Source organism: Cucurbita moschata, unplaced genomic scaffold, assembly GCF_002738365.1.
Source record: "Cucurbita moschata cultivar Rifu unplaced genomic scaffold, Cmos_1.0 Cmo_Scf00011, whole genome shotgun sequence".
Classification (NCBI taxonomy): Eukaryota; Viridiplantae; Streptophyta; class Magnoliopsida; order Cucurbitales; family Cucurbitaceae; genus Cucurbita; species Cucurbita moschata.
In genome coordinates this window covers 2410289-2430413 of record NW_019268527.1, presented here as the reverse complement: position 1 = coordinate 2430413, position 20125 = coordinate 2410289, and the positions used below count along the sequence as shown (strand labels likewise).

At 33.6% G+C, this 20125-nt stretch overlaps 3 protein-coding genes across 3 annotated transcripts; 1 reads left to right on the top strand and 2 right to left on the bottom strand.

Moving 5' to 3' along the window:
* Nucleotides 1–1062: 1062 nt before the first annotated feature.
* LOC111450059 (WAT1-related protein At5g07050-like) lies at nucleotides 1063–5314 on the bottom strand. Its single transcript, XM_023090206.1, has 7 exons — nucleotides 5063–5314; nucleotides 4841–4903; nucleotides 4069–4185; nucleotides 3706–3949; nucleotides 2846–3007; nucleotides 2481–2632; nucleotides 1063–1621 (listed from the first exon to the last, which is right to left on the bottom strand). Exons 1-7 carry the CDS (start codon nucleotides 5269–5271, stop codon nucleotides 1381–1383), a joined length of 1188 nt encoding a protein of 395 aa, XP_022945974.1. The 5' UTR covers nucleotides 5272–5314; the 3' UTR covers nucleotides 1063–1380.
* A 5380-nt stretch (nucleotides 5315–10694) lies between these two features.
* On the top strand, nucleotides 10695–11714 carry LOC111450060 (protein MIZU-KUSSEI 1-like). The gene is made up of 2 exons (XM_023090207.1): nucleotides 10695–11512; nucleotides 11624–11714. Exon 1 carries the CDS (start codon nucleotides 10772–10774, stop codon nucleotides 11492–11494), a length of 723 nt encoding a protein of 240 aa, XP_022945975.1. The 5' UTR covers nucleotides 10695–10771; the 3' UTR covers nucleotides 11495–11512; nucleotides 11624–11714.
* Nucleotides 11715–12821: 1107 nt separating this feature from the next.
* Nucleotides 12822–19936, bottom strand: LOC111450058 (protein ZINC INDUCED FACILITATOR-LIKE 1-like). Its single transcript, XM_023090204.1, has 17 exons — nucleotides 19502–19936; nucleotides 18935–18975; nucleotides 18654–18714; nucleotides 18448–18550; nucleotides 18259–18361; nucleotides 18110–18163; nucleotides 17800–17862; nucleotides 17632–17681; nucleotides 17469–17544; nucleotides 16799–17014; nucleotides 16475–16562; nucleotides 16206–16291; nucleotides 15957–16064; nucleotides 15710–15754; nucleotides 15519–15607; nucleotides 14560–14603; nucleotides 12822–13240 (listed from the first exon to the last, which is right to left on the bottom strand). The coding sequence occupies exons 1-17, from the start codon at nucleotides 19650–19652 to the stop codon at nucleotides 13149–13151; spliced, it is 1470 nt and encodes a 489-aa protein (XP_022945972.1). The 5' UTR covers nucleotides 19653–19936; the 3' UTR covers nucleotides 12822–13148.
* Nucleotides 19937–20125: the final 189 nt, after the last annotated feature.

Here is a 20125-nt window from a genome sequence, read left to right as displayed (position 1 = left end):
ATAATATATAAAGTAAAAAAGTAAATTATTAAAATTGTATTGATGTATGATTGCATGCAATTAATTGATACGAATTTTAGGATTTTAATAATAATAAAAATAAAAATAATAATATTATTAAAAAGTGTGTCAATGTTGAGTCCTCAACTCATGTTTTTATATTATTTTATCCATTGTGTGTGTTTTTTTAATTGCTTCTTTCATTTTCACACCTTTTTTTTAATTAATTAATTTATTTATTATTATTTATTTATTTATTTATATTATTTTAATTAAAAGGGTGTAATTATTTGTTCATAATCATTCAAACGCGTTACAGGTTTTCACACTATAAGGAATGCTTCATTCCTCTCTCTAATCAAGGTGAGATCTTACAATCCACTCCCTTGAGAGCCGAACGTCCTCGCTGGCACACCACCGGTGTTTGGCTCTGATACCATTTGTAACAGCCCAATCCCACCGTCAGCAGATATTGTACTCTTTGAGTTTTCCCTTCCGAGGTTCCCCTTAAGGTTTTTAAAACACGTCTCTTAGAAAGAGGTTTCCACACCCTTAAAGAATGTTTCGTTCCCCTCTCCAACCGACGTAGGATCTCACAATTTACCTTCCTGGTGTGCCAGTGTCATTGCTGACACTCGTTCCCCTCTTGAATCGATGTTGCCAGCGTACAATGTTTTTGATAGTATTGTTTTTTTATTTTAAATACTAATAATATTATTATTTAGGCAAATCTTTGGGTAGATTCTTTGAGTCTAGAGTTAGGTTTAACTCCAATTTCTAATTTTAAATCTATTAATCCATTAGGTTCACTAAAACAATAAAATATTTTTTTAAAAAAATTATGACATTCTCTTGCTATTATGTCATTTTTAATATATTAATAATTTCTTTCTTTATTAAATTTTTTTTTTTAAAAAAATTTAATTCGAATGATATAAATATGATTATTCGTAAGCAATCGGATAAAACTAAGAAAGAAATCGGGACATAGACTTAACAACTTATATTAATTATATATATTTATTTTTGTCACGAGTACAAAATATTTCTACAAAACCCAAGAACTCAAACATCATAAATATATGAAAATCATGCTTTTCATCTTAATACGAGTAGATGCTTGTAGGGATCGAACGCTTTGATTCTTCATACGAAACTAATGAATGTTGGGTCGGGGTTCTGCCTTATCATAAAAGTAGGAGTTGGGTAAAGCAAACTCTCTCCTTAAACGAGCACGGGGCGTAATCAAGTAGAACTGGGTTGCGTTGCTTTAGATGGCCTACGCCAGTACGACTGAATAAAGGTAAATCCTTCCCCTACGACACCAAAAACCAGGCTCGAACTTTGACGAAAATACCCCTCCCCAATGCTAAATCATTCTCATGGGTTTTGGTTCGGCTTGATGGGGCTTTCAGGGTCGGGCATGGAAATAATAAGTGAATTCGAGAGCTTATTAGGTTCGAGATTTAGATTATTATTATTATTTGGTTGAGAAGAAAGCTTAATTGCTTGTGGTAATTTATGAGCATCATCATCAGCACTTTTGGTCTCCAAATTCTCCTTATGCTTCCCCCATAGGACTGAATATAATCCAAATACTATCAAGATGGATCCTATTATTCTGTCACATCACAAATCATATAATTTTGTTAATAATTAGGGATTTAATGATTATATATATATATATATATATATATATATATATATATATCGCTCAGAAATTTGAACGTATCAATGCAAGTAATAATTAAGTTCATATCGTGTTCTCTTTAAAACAAATATAGACTCGAGATAGTTTCAAGTTAAACAAAAAAAGTGATAGTTTCGAGTTTGTCTCGATTTTATTTAAAAATTTTCAATAATACTCATAATACCCTCATCGTTAGTACCATGTTTAAAAAGTCATTAATCTTTATTAAAAAAAATTTAAAAATTTATTACCGTCCATATATGAACGAAAACTATCTATCTATACCTTATAGATCATATTCATCGTCAATTTTAAGAATATTTTTTTATCTTTTTTAAAGTTCTTAAAAAAAATTAAATATAAGAGTATAGTTTAAAAAATATAAATTATATATATATATATATATACACTAAGAAATAAAAATTACTTTAATTTTTCTATAGTAATTTTTATAGGATAGTAAAAAAACAATCCAATATAAATAAAATTATTTTGATAAAAAATAATTATAAATTATATATATATATATATATATATATATATACACTAAAAAATAAAAATTACTTTAATTTTCTATAGTAATTTTTATAGGATGGTAAAAAAATAATCCAATATAGATAAAAATATTTTGATGAAAATATATTAAAAAATAATTATAAATTATATATATATATATATACACTAAAAAATAAAAATTACTTTAATTTTTCTATAGTAATTTTTATAGGATAGTAAAAAAAAAAAAAAATCCAATATAAATAAAAGTATTGAGATAAAAATAATTACTTACCCTCCAAGGTAAATTTTTTCAGATAGGATGAAAGAGCCCATGATGGCTACAATGATCATCATCAAAGGGCTAAATGCTGTTGCAAATACAGGTCCTCTCTTCTTCATCACCAACCCTTGTACATAATATGAAATACTTGACGTCACAATTCCCTTAAAAAAAAAAAAATTACCCGTTAGGTTAAAAACTCGAGACTCGTAAACCCTAACCCTAATGTGCGTGAACCGACAATCTCGATAATATTTTTAACCGAAATGTCCCTAAGGGACCTTTACGTTAAATATGAAATTATCGTATTGGTTCGATATCATGTTATTGTGACGATAAAGATTAGTCGGGTTTGTGAGAGCGGGTCGGGAGCTTACGGCGTAGGCGGCAGCAAGGAGGTTCATGTCCCAACCAATTCTCCAAACAGAAGCTTTGTGTTCAGCTACTACAGTCACAGCTATGGCTTGTAAGGTCCCCATAAAGCATACTAGTGTGGTGAGGGTTAGCTGGTGGTTCATGTATGTCTTCAATGCCTGATTCTACACCCCGAAAAAGAAAGACGGTCAACGGTTTCGAATTGATGTTACGAGATCATTCTTTCGAAATAGAAAAAACCGTCATCTGGGATTTTAAAACTCGACACTGTACACTTTGTAGAACTCAAATACGTCGTTTATATAAATCACGTTTCATTGAAATAGAAAAAACCGTCATCTGGGATTCTAAAACTTGACATTGTACACTTTGTACAACTCAAACATGTCGTTTATATAAAGCTCGTTTCATTGAAATAGAAAAAACCGTCATCTGGGATTTTAAAACTCGACACTGTACACATCGTTTATATAAAGACCGTTACACGGAAAAACAAACCGAAACAAGACCCAGGATCAACCTTTTGAACCAATGTTAAGAAACCATTTGTCTGAAATAGAAAAAATCGTCCTCTGGGATTCTAAAACTTGACACCGTACACTTTGTACAACTCAAACACGTAGTTTATATAAAGACCATTTCATCGAAATAGAAAAAACCGTCATATGGAATTTTAAAACTCGACACTGTACACTTTGTACAACTTAAACACGTAATTTCATCAAAATAGAAAAAACCATCATCTGGAATTCTAAAACACGGCACCGTACACTTTGTACAACTCAAGCACGTCATTTATATAAAACCCGTTTCACCAAAAAACAAACCGAAACAAGACCCGGGTTCTTTCCGGGGCTAATACCTGCAAGACGAAAAGAGAAGACCAAGCAAGAGTGGCAATAATGAGGAAGATTGAGCCTTTGAACCAATCTTTATTGGCAGAAGCTTGATCATTAGAACTTGTGGGAACATGAGAGTGTTTAGACCAAGCCATTTGAATCAATGGGCCTTTGTATAATGTCATCAGCATAGCACCAACCACCGTCACTAAAGTTCCCAAGAACTTGGCTTGGCATCTCAGCTTCTTCATCTCTAATTTTTCCATCCTTGTTCAAGAAAAATTTTGAATTTTCCATCAAAATCGAACAGAAAAATGAGAAATTTTTAGGTTTTGATCCAAAAAGAAGTGAATGTTCTTGGATTTTGATGTTTTTGATTGAAGTACCTGAAGATCACAGCCATCACGAATGTCATTGCAGGCAGCATGTTGCTCATGGCACACGAGAAAGTTGGTGAAGTGTATTTCAATCCAGCATAATAGAAGTTTTGATCGATAACAGGGCTGCAAAAATTGTAAAAACAATGAAAAATATTGTAAGTAGTGTTTGTTTTTTTTTTTTTTTTTTGCATGATAATGAGTTTAGCTCTTATTAGGCTGTTACAAATGATATCAGAGCTAGACACCGGGCGATGGCCCAACGAGGAGGCTGAACCCTGAAGTGGGTGGACACGAGACGGTGTGCCCACTGGACCTCGAAAGGGGGTGGATTGGAGGGTCCCACATCGGTTGGAGAGAGGAACGAAACATTACTTATAAAACGCGTAAACGCATTTTAAAATCTCGAGAAGAAGCTCGAAAGGGAAAGTCTAAATAAGACAATATTTGTTAGACGTGGGCTTGGGCTGTTACGTATCCTAACCCTATTTGTCTACACTCCTATCCAAGAATTTTTAGAAAGCGTGTGTTAGTGTCGTGTTGTGACTTCAGAATATTTGATATTTGAGTTTTATAAGATTTTAGTTATTAATGTGATATGTACTGTACAAAAAATTAAACAACCCGACAATTCAATCCAACCCAACTTGAAAATAAAGAGTTGAGTTGGGTTGTGAACACTACCTCGGTTCGTTCGAGTTCGAGTTAGTAAAAAAAATTTCCTCAATAGAATCCAACTTAGCTCAACCCGTGTATGTCTCAAAGTAAAGAAAGTACTCACCCAAGCAAAGCCAACACGAAGATTTGAGTGAAAACTTTGAGTGTTATTTTCGGTTGTTCTCTCCTGAAATCGAAGTGAAAAAAAGTATAAACGACAAATATTCCCGACCCGCAAGTTCGAAAGGAAAAACAACTTCAACTATCGTAATAAACGACAAATAAAAGCGTTTTATTTTCAAAATAGAGTCGAGAAAACTTCGAACGGGAAACAAGAGGACGTTACCGTTCGAAGAAGAAAGCGAAGGGAGCAATAGAAGCGGTAGCGAAAGCGTGTCGATATACGACGAGAACGTAATGGCTCATCCCTCTACTAAGAGAGACTTTGGAGATGATGTTCATGCCAGCATATCCAAATTGTAAAGATATCATGGCAAAGTAAGGCTTTGAATTCTCAACAAAGCTACTCCAACAGCTCAAGCTTAGCTTTCCCATTTTCTCGGGAAAATATGAACTAATTTTCCGGGAAAGTAGAGAGAGAAAGAAGTGATGTGTGAGAAAGTCTATGTGTTTCTTCCTACACAAAGCTCATATTTATAGCCTTCTTGAGGGAATCTTTTTCCTTCCTTAATTAATTAATTAATTAATTAATTATTTATTTATTTATTTATATGACCAAACAAAATATAAATTTTTGCTTACGATGTAATTATATAAACATATATTTAACACAAAATTTTTAAAATATATATTGAAACGCCAATTTCTCGTTCTTGCTCAGTGTGTTCATCTTTCATTGAATGCTTCGAGCTATTGGCTTACCAAGCAGTTGCCCGTTGCTCCTACTGCTTGCTTGGTGGGCTCTGCACTGGACCCATTTAGTAGAATTTCGAAGAAAGACGGTTGGTAGCTGAGAATTACGAAGTGAAATTTGTTCATTCTCAACAAAGCACTTGACCCGTTCTATTCGTTCAGTATAATGTTAGGTTCTTAAAAAATGTCAAAACTCGATCCAATCCAATTTGTTTACGCTCCTAACTTGTATTGTAAAAATTACGAAAATACCCTTACAAACGAGATTGGAGAGATTTGCGCTTTTAAGATATTTCTATCTCATTGTTCTTATTCTTTGATGACATATGAATTAATTAATTAGTGGAAAATAAAAATAAAAAATAAAAATAAAAATAAAAAGGTGAAAATGAAAATAAATAAATAATTGAAGAAAATTATTGTTGATAAAGTAGAGACGTGAGGGAGTGAGAAATTGATTACAATGAATGTTGGGAATATGAAAAAAAAAATAAATAAAATAAAGGTTAAAATTTTTGTTTTTATTTAATTTTTTAATTTAAAAAGTTATATTTTTTTTATAATATAATTTATTAATACTCTCCTCCCAAATCCTCTCTAGTGGATACTACTTCATTTCCTCTTTCTTTGATACCCACTCTATTTTTTTTTAATTTAAAATTTCCCCCTAATTCTCCTCGTGAATAAAACAAAAACCCGATCTCGATCCGTTCATATCTCGTTTGATAATTATTTAAATTTTAAAAATTAAATTTATAAATACGGTAACAACCCAAGTTCATCGAAGGGAGTGGAAGCGAGGACTGGCCCCATGGAGGTGAATCAGTTGGAGGGAGGAACGAAATGCTAGACCGTAATGAGGGGGATTGTGAGATCCCGTATCAGTTAGAGAAGGGAACGAAGCATTCTTTATGAGAGTGTGAAAACCTCTCCCTAACAGACTGCATTTTAAAAACCTTGAAAGAAGCCCGAAAGAAAAAGCCCAAAGCGAATAATATCTACTAGTAATGGGCACGAGATGTTACAAACACTATTTTTATTTATTATTTGTCGAGATATATTTTTTTTAAATAAAGTTGATTTCTTATAATGAGTCCTTAACTCGTTTAAAAAATACATTCCTATTAATGACTTCGTCCTCATTCTAATAGGTTAACTCTACTCGAGAATCATTTAGAAATTAATTTCAATCACACAAGGATAAAAATGTAATTTACCATCATTCGACTAGTTAAAGTATTAATAATATATTTTTAAAAAGATTATAGATTTCCTTAAAAATATTTTTGAAACCTTTTAGAATATTTTAAAATAAATTATTAATAGTTTCCCTCCAAAATGAATTTGTTTTTATTAATTTAGTTTCTTTCTATTTATTTTCACAATAATAGAATCTTGTAATAAGAAAATAATTATTTAAAAATCAAAATATAATCTAATAAATTAATTTAAATATTAAAAAACACTAAAAATGTTTTTAAAAAAATTAAAATTCTTTATTTTCAACATTTTAAACGTTTAAAAATGTTTAAATGAAATTATACATATAATTATATATTATTTTTTTGCATAAAAAAATAATATTAAAACATATAAAACAAATAATGGAAGGTTCCAAAAGAGTTACATTAAAAAAGGGAGTGGGATACGCATCATACACCCAACACGAATCCTGCTGGAGCTCAAGTGGATAAGAATACAAATTAATAAATTAAATAAATAAATATCTATTTAGTCCCTCTAATTTTAAAAAATTACATTTTCATATTGTTAGTCCCCAAAGTTACAGAAAATATATATTTGGTCCCTTAGTTTCTAAAAATTACATTTTAATATTTAAGATTGGTAAAATAGTTTTCTATTCACGGTAAAAAAAAAAAAAATTTAACGGTATTTTTAGTCCCTGAAGTTAGGGTATTTATCTATTTGGTCCCTCAAATTCTAAAAAATTACATTTTGATCTTATTTGCAAAATAATTTCTAATTGAAGGAAAAAAATATTTTTATAAATGTGGTCCTTAAAAAAACGATTATTGATATGCACAAAAAAGAGAAAAAAGAAAAGATGACGTGGCAAAGATGTCGTAAGATTATTTAATTTTATATTAATTTTTGGGTGGTCGTACGATGATGTCAGATTCTTCATTTATCCTCCACCGTCCTCCTATTTTTAATGTTACAAATTAAAAAAAAAAATATATATATATATATATATATATATATATATATATATATATATATGTCTAGATCCACCGNAAAAAAAAAAATATATATATATATATATATATATATATATATATATATATATATATATGTCTAGATCCACCGCTAGCCGATACTGTCTTTTTTGGACTTTCCCTTTAGCTCTAAAATGGGACTTCTTCTCAAAGCTTTAAAGCGAGACTTTCCCTTAAATCTTTAAAACACGTTTGCTGGGGGAAAGTTTTCACACCTTTATAAATGGTGTTTTGTTCTCCTCCCTAACCAATGTAAGACATCACAATCCACTCCCTTCCATGTGAGACTCTTTCCTTCCTCCAATCGATGTGGGACCCCCGTCAAATCCAAGACGCTAGCACTCTTTCCTTCCTCCCATTGATGTGGGACCCCACCAAATCCACCCCCTTTGGGATCCAGCGTTCTTACTGGCACATAGCCTCATGTATACCCTCCAAACGATGTGGGACTCCGCCAAATCCACCCCTTTTGAGGCACAACGTCCTTACTGGCACATCGCCTCATGTCTACTCCGTGAAGAAACAACAAGAAAGTTGACAAATCGTCCAGTGTCTGGTTCTGATACCATATCAGTACAAAAAAATCGTTAAAAAATGTTTTGATATTACTACTTTTTCAGTAAAAAAAAATGTAAGCACATATAAGATTTAAGCTTTTAGAGATGAGTTATACTCAATTTGATTAGTATCATTTAAGAATATTGTAAAGTCCAATAAAATTTAAAAATATTAAATTTTTTTTGTGGCGCACGTAAATAAAAAAAATAATATATATTAAAAAAAAAGAGACTAATATCAAATTATTGGGTTTCTATATGGAAGGTTGTTGGTTCTTAGAACAACAAATAATGAGATATAAGAATAAATGCCTTTATGCAGCTACTCGATTCTAAAATTAAAATCTAATATCACAAAAAAAAAAAAAAAAAAAAAAAAAAATATATAACCACGTGGATTATTATCTATTTTTTTTAATTTTTAAAAGTAAAAATTTAAAATTATTTTAATTTTATTAAAATAGTTTTTAACTTTTTTAAAATTAAATATATCATATTATTATTATTATTAAAAAAAGGAAAACCATTTTGTAATATATTATACAATGTTGGTGACGTAAGCCTATTCTTAATTGTGGATAGATATCAAATAATTCCATTGGTATTTATTTTTGTTCCCCAAAAATATACACACAATAATCAATTTTTTTAAAATTAAAAAACTTGTTAGTGGAGATGATTCCAAAATAATAATAAAATAAAATAAAATTATAAAGTGGAGCACTAAAAAGAATATTCCTAAAAGGAATATTCCTCAATATGGGTATCTAATCCTCCCAAATAATTATTCATTACCTACTAACAAAATGGATTGTGATTTATAAAATATTGTTACTTACAGTAATAAACTTTTACCAAAAAGTAAGTTTTTTTTACTAGTTTAATAGAAATAATTTTAAATTAATCACCGGAACTAATTTAAGATTTATAAAAAATATAGAGACTATAAAAATGTATGTTTTTTTGGATCAAGAATATAACTTATAAATTGGTAATAAAATGATTTTCTATAAATTAATTTTAATGTAAAGAATAAAAAAATTATGGTGTTGTCTTTTTATTATTATTATTATTATTTTCTTTTTCTAGAAGGTTGTGTCTATATCTTGGTTTTGGTTTTTTATTTCAATCTCCATTCTTACAAAATTTTTCATATATTTTTGCAAAAATCGAGTCAGAAATTTCTTGAGATAATTTGTAAGAATCGGGTTTTTCATGAATTTTTTTTTCAATTTTTTATATATTTCAAAGAAAATATTAGTTTTTAAAAAATTAATCGATAATTTCACCCAAAAAAAACATCCACGTCATTTTTTAAAATTCTAATTTTAATATTACACTTTACTAAATGAATAAAAAAAATTATCTAAAATAAATTATTTAAGATCCATAGATATTATCTAAATTTGGCCTACTTACAATGTTTATTAGCATATATATATATATATATACTATTATTATTATTATTATTATTATTATTATTATTAAAATATAAGTAGAGTCAAGGGAAATTAGGAACTATATTAATTTATATAAATATATAAATTTAATCCCCATGTTTTCTATGACTTTTGTTTTTCTTATTAATAAAATAATAATAATAAGTGAGCATATTAAATAGAAAAATTAAATAAGCAAGTCAACGGACATCATTTTGACTTAATTTAATAGATAAAAATGGATAATTTGATTTTTTTACTTTGAATTATGTTGAAAGAAATTAAATAATAACATTAATATTATTACAATACTATTACATTCTACATATATTTATTTATTATCTAATCGCTAATTTTTAACTATTTTGGAGGTATTTTAAAATATATATTAAAATTGGAGAGTAATTCTTAATTAAATATTTAAAAATAAATAAATAATTACTTTAATAAAATAATTCTAATAAATACTCAAATAGCTCAAATCAACTCAACTAAAAAAATTTAAATTTATAGTTGGGTTGAATTTAAATTTTATAACCCGAAAAGTTTGGTTGAGTCTAAGAAATATTCAAATATGACCCGACCCAACCCGTGAACAAATCTAATTGGTTACTGTGTGTTAAAAAAAGAATAAATAAATAAAGTAAAAACGATAATTATATCTATAAGTTTAATTAATAGAAAAAATAAAAATAAAAATAATTAAATTGAAATAACACCCCCGTCATGAACTAAATCATATAATTAAAAAAAAAAACTAAGAAAATGAAGCAAAATAGTCAACATATGCATTTAAGAAAATAATACATTTACAATAATTACAATAATAATAATAATAATTCAAATTAATTCAATCGTGCATGCCATAACGAATTAGCTCTTCTTATACGAACTCTCCACCACCGCGTGTTTACCAACAACCCATTTCTCTGTAATTATATCGACAAAAATGGCTGAGCCGAGAAAATTCTCGTCGCCGGCGCTACAATCGTCTCCGTCGCCGCCGCCTCCGCCTCGGCCAGCAATTTCACTCCAACCATCTCCAAAACGATCAGGTTTTTCAAAACCTACAAAACTCCTCCGGCAAATCCGTACAGTTTTCCGTACGCTCCCGATTCTGTCGCCGGCGTGCCGATTTCCGATCAACGGAAGTCGTCTCCACGACGGCCACGTCCACGGCGGCGATCGGATTACTGGAACGATCTTCGGATACCGGAAATCGCGAGTGAATCTCGTGTTTCAAGAAAGCCCTAGGTGCCTGCCGATTTTAATTTTGGAATTGGCGATTCCGACGGGGAAACTCCTCCGGGACATGGGGGTAGGGCTCGTTAGGCTCGCCTTGGAGTGCGAGAAGCGGCCGTCGGAGAAGAGGAAGATTCTGGAGGAGCCGATTTGGACATTGTACTGTAATGGTAAGAAATCGGGATATGGAGTTCGGAGAGATCCGTCGGAGGAGGATCTGAAAATTATGCAGACTTTGAACGCGGTGTCCATGGGCGCCGGCGTGATCCCGGCGGAGGATGCGGCGGAGACGGCGGACGGCGATCAATTGACGTATATGAGAGTGGATTTTGAGCGGGTGACTGGATCGAAGGACTCGGAGACGTTCTATATGATGAATCCTGAGAGCAATAATGGCGGTGAATTAAGCGTGTTCTTGGTTAGAATTTGAATGTGAGATTTCAATCAAGTGACGGCTATTAAGCGTGTTCTTGGTTAGAATTTGAATGTGAGATTTCAATCAAGTGACGGCTATTAAGCGTGTTCTTGGTTAGAATTTGAATGTGAGATTTCAATCAAGTGACGGCTATGATACCATTTGAACCTGTGAACCTGTCCTGTCTCAATTCAGTGACTGGCTATGATATTATAGACTATGATACCATTTGAAACTGTCCTGGCTATGATATTATTTATAACAATTTATATCTATGGCTAGCAGATATTGTCTATTTTGACATGTTATGCTAGCAGATATTGTCTATTTTGACATGTTATTTTGTAACAATTTATATTTACCGCTAATAGATATAGTCCATTTTGACCTATTACATTTCATTATCAGTCTCACGTCCATTTTGACTTGTTATACATTTCATTATCAGCCTCACGTCCATTTTGACTTGTTATACATTTCATTATCAGTCTCACGTCCATTTTGACTTGTTATACATTTCATTATCAGCCTCACGTCCATTTTGACTTGTTATACATTTCATTATCAGCCTCACGTCCATTTTGACTTGTTACATTTCATTATCAGCCTCACGTCCATTTTGACTTGTTACATTTCATTATCAGCCTCACATCCATTTTGACTTGTTACATTTCATTATCAGCCTCACGTCCATTTTGACTTGTTACATTTCATTATCAGCCTCACCTCCATTTTGACTTGTTACATTTCATTATCAGCCTCACGTCCATTTTGACTTGTTACGTGTCATTATCAGCCTCACATCCATTTTGAGCTGTTGCATTTCATTATTAGCCTCTCACACCGCTAACTTGTTACATTTCATTATCAGCCTCACGTTCATTTTGACTTATTACATTTCATTATCAGCCTCACGTCCATTTTGACCGGTTGCATTTCATTATCAGCCTCTCACACCGCTAACCTATTACATTTCATTATCAGCCTCACGTCCATTTTGACTTATTACATTTCATTATCAGCCTCACGTCCATTTTGACCCGTTGCTCTCACACCGCTAATAGATATTGTCCATTTTGACCTGTTACATTTCATTATCAGCCTCACAATCTTAAATGTATATGTTAAAGAGAAATTTTTACTCTCTAATAAGAAATATTTTGTTCCTCTCCAGCCCATGTGAGATCTCACAATCATACAAAATAGATTCGGGTATAATGAAATGTAACAGGTCAAAATGGACGTGAGGCCGATAATGAAATGTAACAGGTTATCAACTATCTCAACAATTTAAGTGAGTGATTTGTAAGTTACGTCTTCCAAATTTTACAAGTCCTAAACTTCTGAAGTACAAGTATAAAAAAGGTATTTTAACCGAATGACAGATACATATATGAAGTACCTAACAGATTTCAAGGGTACATATAATATATAAATAAACCTACATCTTGTAGTTGTTCAAGGAAACAGACTTGATAAGGTTGCCAATCAAGAACTATGCAAATGAGCCCTATGACTCAAAAGAAAATTGGTACAAGTGCTCGATTCGGTTAGGAAGGCACGAGTATGAAGAGTTCATAGGACCTTTTTATGAATCATCGACGACGAAGTCGAGATTTTGACACAGCTATTTGTTTGAGCATTTCGCTCATTGTAGTTCAACTTTAATTTAGGTTTGATGTTGAACCAGAAATGGTTTAAATGTCAACAACGCTCCAATGGCTTCGATCACATTTAGAATGAAGAAAATCATATGGGAACCTGGAAGAGATGAAACATGTCAAATCCTGAACTAATCTTCTAATAATAGTGTGAAAAGAATAGGAGAAGGTCATGGAAGAGAGATTAAGAGCACACGGCACTAGTACAAGTTTTCAATGATTGGTAAATGTCTGCTTTTAATACTCATTTGAGGTTCTTTTGATTTACCAAAGGAGAGGTATGAACTGCAACAATGAAGTAATTAGAGAAGTGTTTTTGTTCATGCAACCAACCGAACACCATAAAAGTCGACAAAGCGCACACTAAAATTTGGATCGATAAATCCTCGCATGGACTAAATATCTTCCCTGAGGAGTGGGAAGATTCGAATATCTGACGTTTTGGTCAAGGATACATAAGGCTTAAGTAATTGAGTTCAACACGTGGAAGTGGGAAGATTCGAATCTTAAACGTTTTGGTTAAGGATATGTGAAGCTTAACCAATTGAGTTCAACCTGGGAAGTGGGAAGATTCGAATCTTAAATGTTTTGGTTAAGGATACGTGAAGCTTAACCAATTGAGTTCAACATGTGGAAGTGGGAAGATTCGAATCTATGATGTTTTAGTCAAGAATACATGTGGCTTCTTAACCAGTTGAGTTCAACACGTGGAAGTGGGAAGATTTGAATCGGTAACTTTTTGGTCAAGGATACATGAGGCTTAACCAATTGAGTTAAACACGTAGATGTGGGAAGATTCGAATCTCTAACTTTTTAGTTAAGGATACATGAAACTTAACTAATGGAGTTCTGGAAGTGAGAAGATTTGAATCGATAACTTTTTGGTCAAGGATACATGAGGCTTAACCAATTGAGTTAAACACGTAGATGTGGGAAGATTCGAATCTCTAACTTTTTGGTTAAGGATACATGAAACTTAACTAATGGAGTTCAACAGGTGGAAGTGGGAAGATTCGAATCTCTAACCTTTTGGTCTCACACGATCGCTTAACCACGTGAGCAGGCCTCAAGAAAGAGAGAAAAAGGGGCAGGCTTTAAATTCTCCATATATACATTTCATGCAATAGGAGAGGGCAGTGACTATGGCTATGTAGAAGAACCAGAAGTTTGAAAGTTATTAATATTAAGTCGTGAGATTGTCAGAGAAGCAATTATTATTCAACTACGTGGAGCTATGAAAGCAAATGGCACGCCTCAACACACATGTCCTATTATGAAATGAATCTAATGCCTTCTTGCAAATTAATATAATACAATTTAAATTTGAATGATTCACTAATAAGAAATAAAAATTTAACTGAAATGTTTTAGAGTGGGGAGGAGGATGCAGGTGAGAGAATTAGCAAAAAGAAGATGTACCTGGGAGAAAAGCTGCATTTTGACGCTTCTGTGACCAAGAGAGTCTGCATAGAGAAAGATTACTCAAAAGCTATAACAGTTGACGCAATAATTATTTCCATTTGCCCTAAACATCGACATTTTCAGCCACAGTTTTTTTAATCCATGAGTGTTCAGGCCACACATTCTTTGACTATTTGCACCGCACACTTGCCTAATCCTACTACAATTTATTGCCGGTATTGCCGGTATTGCCGGTGTAACTTGTAGGAGTTTAAAAACTAGGTAAGATGACCACTATAGCTTGAACCTGTTCTCTCTAAGCTCATTATTAAACATGGCTCATGTTGACTACTATAGCTTGAACCTGTTCTCTCTAAGCTCATTATTAAACATGGCTCATGTTGACCACTGGGTGATAGTTTTTCAATGGTAGTTTTTGTAATAGTCCAAGTCCAAACCCAAGCCCACCTCTAACCGATATTGTCCTCTTTGGGCTTTCCCATTCAGGTTTTCCCTCAAGGTTTTTAAAATGCGTCTGCTAGGGAGACGTTTCCACACTCTTATAAAGAATGTTTCATTCCCCTCTCCAACTGATGTGGTGGGGGGTCCCACATCGATTGGAGAGGGGAACGAGTGCCAACGAGGATGCTGGTCCCCGAAGCGGAGTGGATTGTGAGATCCCACATCGATTGGAGAGGAGAACGAAGTATTCTTTATAAGGGTGTGAAAACCTCTCCCTAGTAGACGTGTTTTAAATACTTTGAGGGGAAGCCTGAAAAGAAAAGCCCAAAGAGGACAATATCTGCTAGCGGTGGCTTTGAGTTGGCTTTGAGTTTTATTGAAAAAGAAACTTAGTAGCAGTAACACAAAGCATCCAACATTTGACATGTTTCATGGCCAGTAAAAATAAGACTGATTATCAAAGCTTGTATGTTTGTTTGTAAAGTTAACATCCACATAATGTGGAATACACTTACATTGCACCTCCTGCAGCTGGGCCAATTGCCTTGAAAACAGACACTGCTGTCATAGCAATGCCATTAGCAGCCCCTCTTTGGCGTTGACCCTGTCCACAGATAGTCGCTTACTACATCAATCCAAGCTCTTTTGCATGATGGAAGAGAAGGAAAGAGAGGAGGAAATAAGGGAAAGGCAAAGATATTATTACCACGGCTCTGTTTTGTATGATGAACATACCAGTTATAATGGAGACCTAAGAACACATGAAAATTTAGATAGATCAAGCAAAATTTTAATATTATAAGGCTTATTGCTTCTCCTCAGACAAACTTAATATGAAAATTTCAAACTTTAGTTCAAAGATTTCACATTAATACACAGTACCAAGCAATCTTCATTTCATAGACTGCATATCAATGGAAAGGAAGAGATTCAAGTTTTAGTGCAATACTTACAGAGAGAAGATTCTTCAAGGCTGATGCAAGAGTTGCTACAATGTGAAGGACAGGTCCTGACAACAGAGACAAAAATGGATACATTGCCAGCAGAGGGATAGACAATATCTGCAACATATAATGTATTTCGATGTGGCTTTAAGACTTAAAATGATTTCCACTCAGAATCAAAGTTGAAAGTACATATAATCTTGATATCACAAAAGTAGTCATTCAAACGTAAGACTACAGAGTGATAAGCCAACTTACCCCACAAATACGAGATACCATTATAGGTCCAAATATCCTCTCCACAGATGGATATAAAGAAGACTGAAACACAAAAACGCTGAAACCTAAAAGCAAGTAAACAAAAGTTTGCAGCACAATTAGTTGAAATAAATTTGTATTACTAGATGTATACTAAAGAGTGTGATTACTAATATGGAACTTTGAACAGGAAACACTATAAACCAATGCACGAATGCAGGCAAGAAGGTGCAATCTGCCAGGGTGGGGTTGTGGAGCTCTGGATCTACCTGTGATGGCAAGGACTTCTCCGACATCCCCAGATGTAAAGCTCAAACCACCAAGCTGACGAGAACTGACAGCCCAGAGTGAAAATATCTACACAAAAGAAGCAAATGGTTCATATTGCGAACGTTAAAAGCTTCAATCCAATCCTTCTATAATGTTTGTCCTTTTTTTAAAAATTGAACTCATTGTTACTCAATTGTTCATGAAGTAAGAAGAAATTTGGTTCAAGAAACTGAAAACATGCCTTCGTTTCAATATAAATGTATTTCCAAACATGAAACTGCAAAATAAATCATGTAGACCGGCTTGTTTTTGGGTAGGCGCACCTCTACATACGCCATATCATGAAGTGAGAACATGCAATAAACAACGATTGCTGACATTAACTCCCAATTCTTGAAGAGACTCGACTTAGAAGGCATTTCATTTTGTTCGTTTGTTTGGGTCGCTTCCTTTCCGTCACAATCACCAGGTTGATCTTCCAGAGCTTCATATGTTCTAGAAGGTGATGGAACATTCTCATCGTGACTGTGTAGCGATTCCTACAAGATGAACAACAGGATCAGTAATGATAGCTTGAGATGTCAAATAAGATATCGCTCACAAAGTAAAGCTATATCAAGCCGAGAAGAAACTGGGTAAGGAGATGCAAAATCACCTAAGTTCTCAGATTAAACTTAAAAATGTTCCAATAGAAGATATACTATCAGGTCGGTCACCAGTATTTAAATATTACATCTAGGAGAGCTGTCTTTTCTCCCAAATTGCGGGCACAAACCTCAACTAAATGGTCAAGTTCTGCTAACCCAATTTCAAGAGTAACTTTCCCTAGAAATTCAGTATGGTTTAAGAAGCCAAAACCCAGATTAAATCATATTTGAAATAGCCATCACAATACCAAAATAAAAGATTAATAATAAATAAGCAAAACAAGAACCTTCCTACTTTACGACCAATAAGAAGAAATGAGTATGTATCTAGAGATAAAGGGCATACCGGAAGCCAGAGAGAGATTATTCCTGTAGCTACAGCAAGGACTGACGTACAAAGACAGGGCAGGAAGTAAGGAAATCTGCACCATAGGACCCAGCTGTGAGCACGTTATCGAACATTGAATAATTATGGCAAAAATGAAAGTGTAGGCTGTTGACCAACTTACCTCCCAAAAAGCCCCTCACTGGAGAAAATGCTAGGAAATTTCTCTGCTGGCTGGTGATTATCAGTTCGGAACAAAATAATGGAAGAGATTAAAAAGTAGTCTTTCACAATTTGAAAGTTCAAATGTTCAGCGTTATTCCATTAGCTGATGGGATGTGACAAAAAGTACCTGTGCAAGATACCCTCCTATAGCTGGGCCTAATATCAATGAAACTCCCCATGTCGTACTAATCTGAAATTAAACCAAAGTTTAAGCATTGGCGCAAGCAGTGCGGTTAGATAAATAAATGCAATATCTTCGCTAGCAAATATTGTCCTCTTTGGACTTTCCCTTTCGGGCTTCCCCTCAAGATTTTTAAAACGCGTCTATTAGGGAGAGGTTTCCACACCCTTATAAAGAATGTTTCGTTCTCCTCTGCAACCGTTGTGGGATCTCACATTAAAAGGGGGAGAGGGAGTTTTTTTGAAGCACAACTCACAGATGATATAGCTATAGCTTGATATTCTACACCAACACTTTCAATTGCATATGCCTGGCAACCATGAGAAACGAATGGAGTAAGAAACAAACTTTCATCAAGAAGAAATATTATGCATTTCTTATAAGGCAAATGATTCTAGTGAGTACCTTTATTGGTCCAAGTATGCCATTTAAGCTTCCAAGAAGAAACCTGGTGATAACAGCCATCCAGTAATTTAAACTGAGGCCAAATAGGGTGTTGAATATAATCCTGAAATCAGTAACCAACAGAGAAGAAAAATTGAAGTGAAAGTAGAATTGAACACTTAAAAAGGGCAAATGAATTCAGCAACTAACAGTGAAATAATTCCAAAAAGAATAACAGGTTTTCGACCATAGCGATCAGCCACGATTCCCCAGAAAACAGACGTTAACAGTCTGCCAATCATGAAAGAAGCTCCTACAAGTTGTATGAGGAATTTGTTAGGAGAAAATGGAGGATTCAAGAACGATGAACGACAGGGAAATCGAACGAAAAAGTTAAATGTTTATAGCAATCTTACCGATAAAACCAGAATAGTAACCAATATCTTCTACTTTTTCTGCAATGTTAAAATCCCGAACCTGCATTCAAATTGGAAATAAATAGTCTCATTGGTACAAAAACTTAATGGCGATGAACAACATGAACAACATAAGCTTCTGATTTTGTTACATGTAGCTTCAGCATGTTAGTAATCATGATATTTATCTGGTGATATTCAATTACATTACATGGCTCCCAGCATAGTTGATAGAAAGAGCAAACCAAGCATCCACAATTACAGATCAGACACAAACTCACCATGAAATACAGGAACGGGAAAAGACTTGATATCGGCAATCCTGGAAACGAAAAAAATGAAGAAAGTAAGGTGCAAAATCCAAACCGCTCGACAAATAAAAGATTGACCAATTAAATTTGCAAATCAATCAGTTCAGCCGATATTTCTCAATCTCAAAACAAATATATGTCGAACTATCTCCTGCAGTGCCACTTTCTTTGTGTTTTCAGTGAAGAGTAGAGAATTTCTGCTTCAGTTTATCTTTTCCAGGCACTTCAATAGCTAGATTATCATTAGTTTACTAGCTGATTGAGAGCAGAGTAATATGAGAAATTCTTCATTTCGAAAATCCTTATTGTCTCCCTAATTCCACACTGCGATCCATGTCTGCTTCTCAGTAAAAGAACACAGCAGACATATGAAAGCCTGAAGTGAAAAGGGAGAGTGAAGTGGAGAGAACCTCCAAAACCGAGTTTCAAATCGACATTTAAGGCAAAATTCTACACCATACTCCATTCATGCAGCGTTTAGCACAAAAACAAAAACAAAACAAAAACACGAACAAGATTAATGGAGAGAAATCGAACCAGTGACTAGAACGATAAGCGAAATCAAAAGAAGATGGCGCAAAGGAAAGCCGCGGTGCAGCTGATTATGCCGTTCCATCTTACATCCAGGACAATTCTCGTAGTAGCAATGCTCTTCCTTCAAAAATCTCTCCCGACTTTCGTCCGCCATTTTTGCTCCAAATGCCAAGCAACAAAACAAAACTCAAATGTCTCGTAAAGGCAGAAGGAACAAGGTTCTTCCCCGTAAATACTAAACGAACGAACCTTGTCCCGTCTCCAACAACAGCCACCAGTTTCCTCAGATTGGGGACCCACTCCACCATTAATGGCCGGAAACCGACACGGCTGACACCACAGCAGAGCTACTTTTCCCGTTGCCGATTGGAGAGAAAAAGAGAGAGATGATTGGTAAAAATGTGTAGAGAGGCCTATGGAATCCGGACGTTTGCCAAGCGTCTGGGAGAGTTGGATCGCATGGCGGAGCGTCACTGCATGCGCCATACGCCATGTCCTTATCTGAGACCTGGTCCACCGCTCCGCTCTGTACAAAACAATTTTGATTTGTCTTTCCCTTTTATTATTATTATTATTATTATTTTTTTGGGATAAAATACAATTTTGATTTGTCAGTTTTTCTTTTTA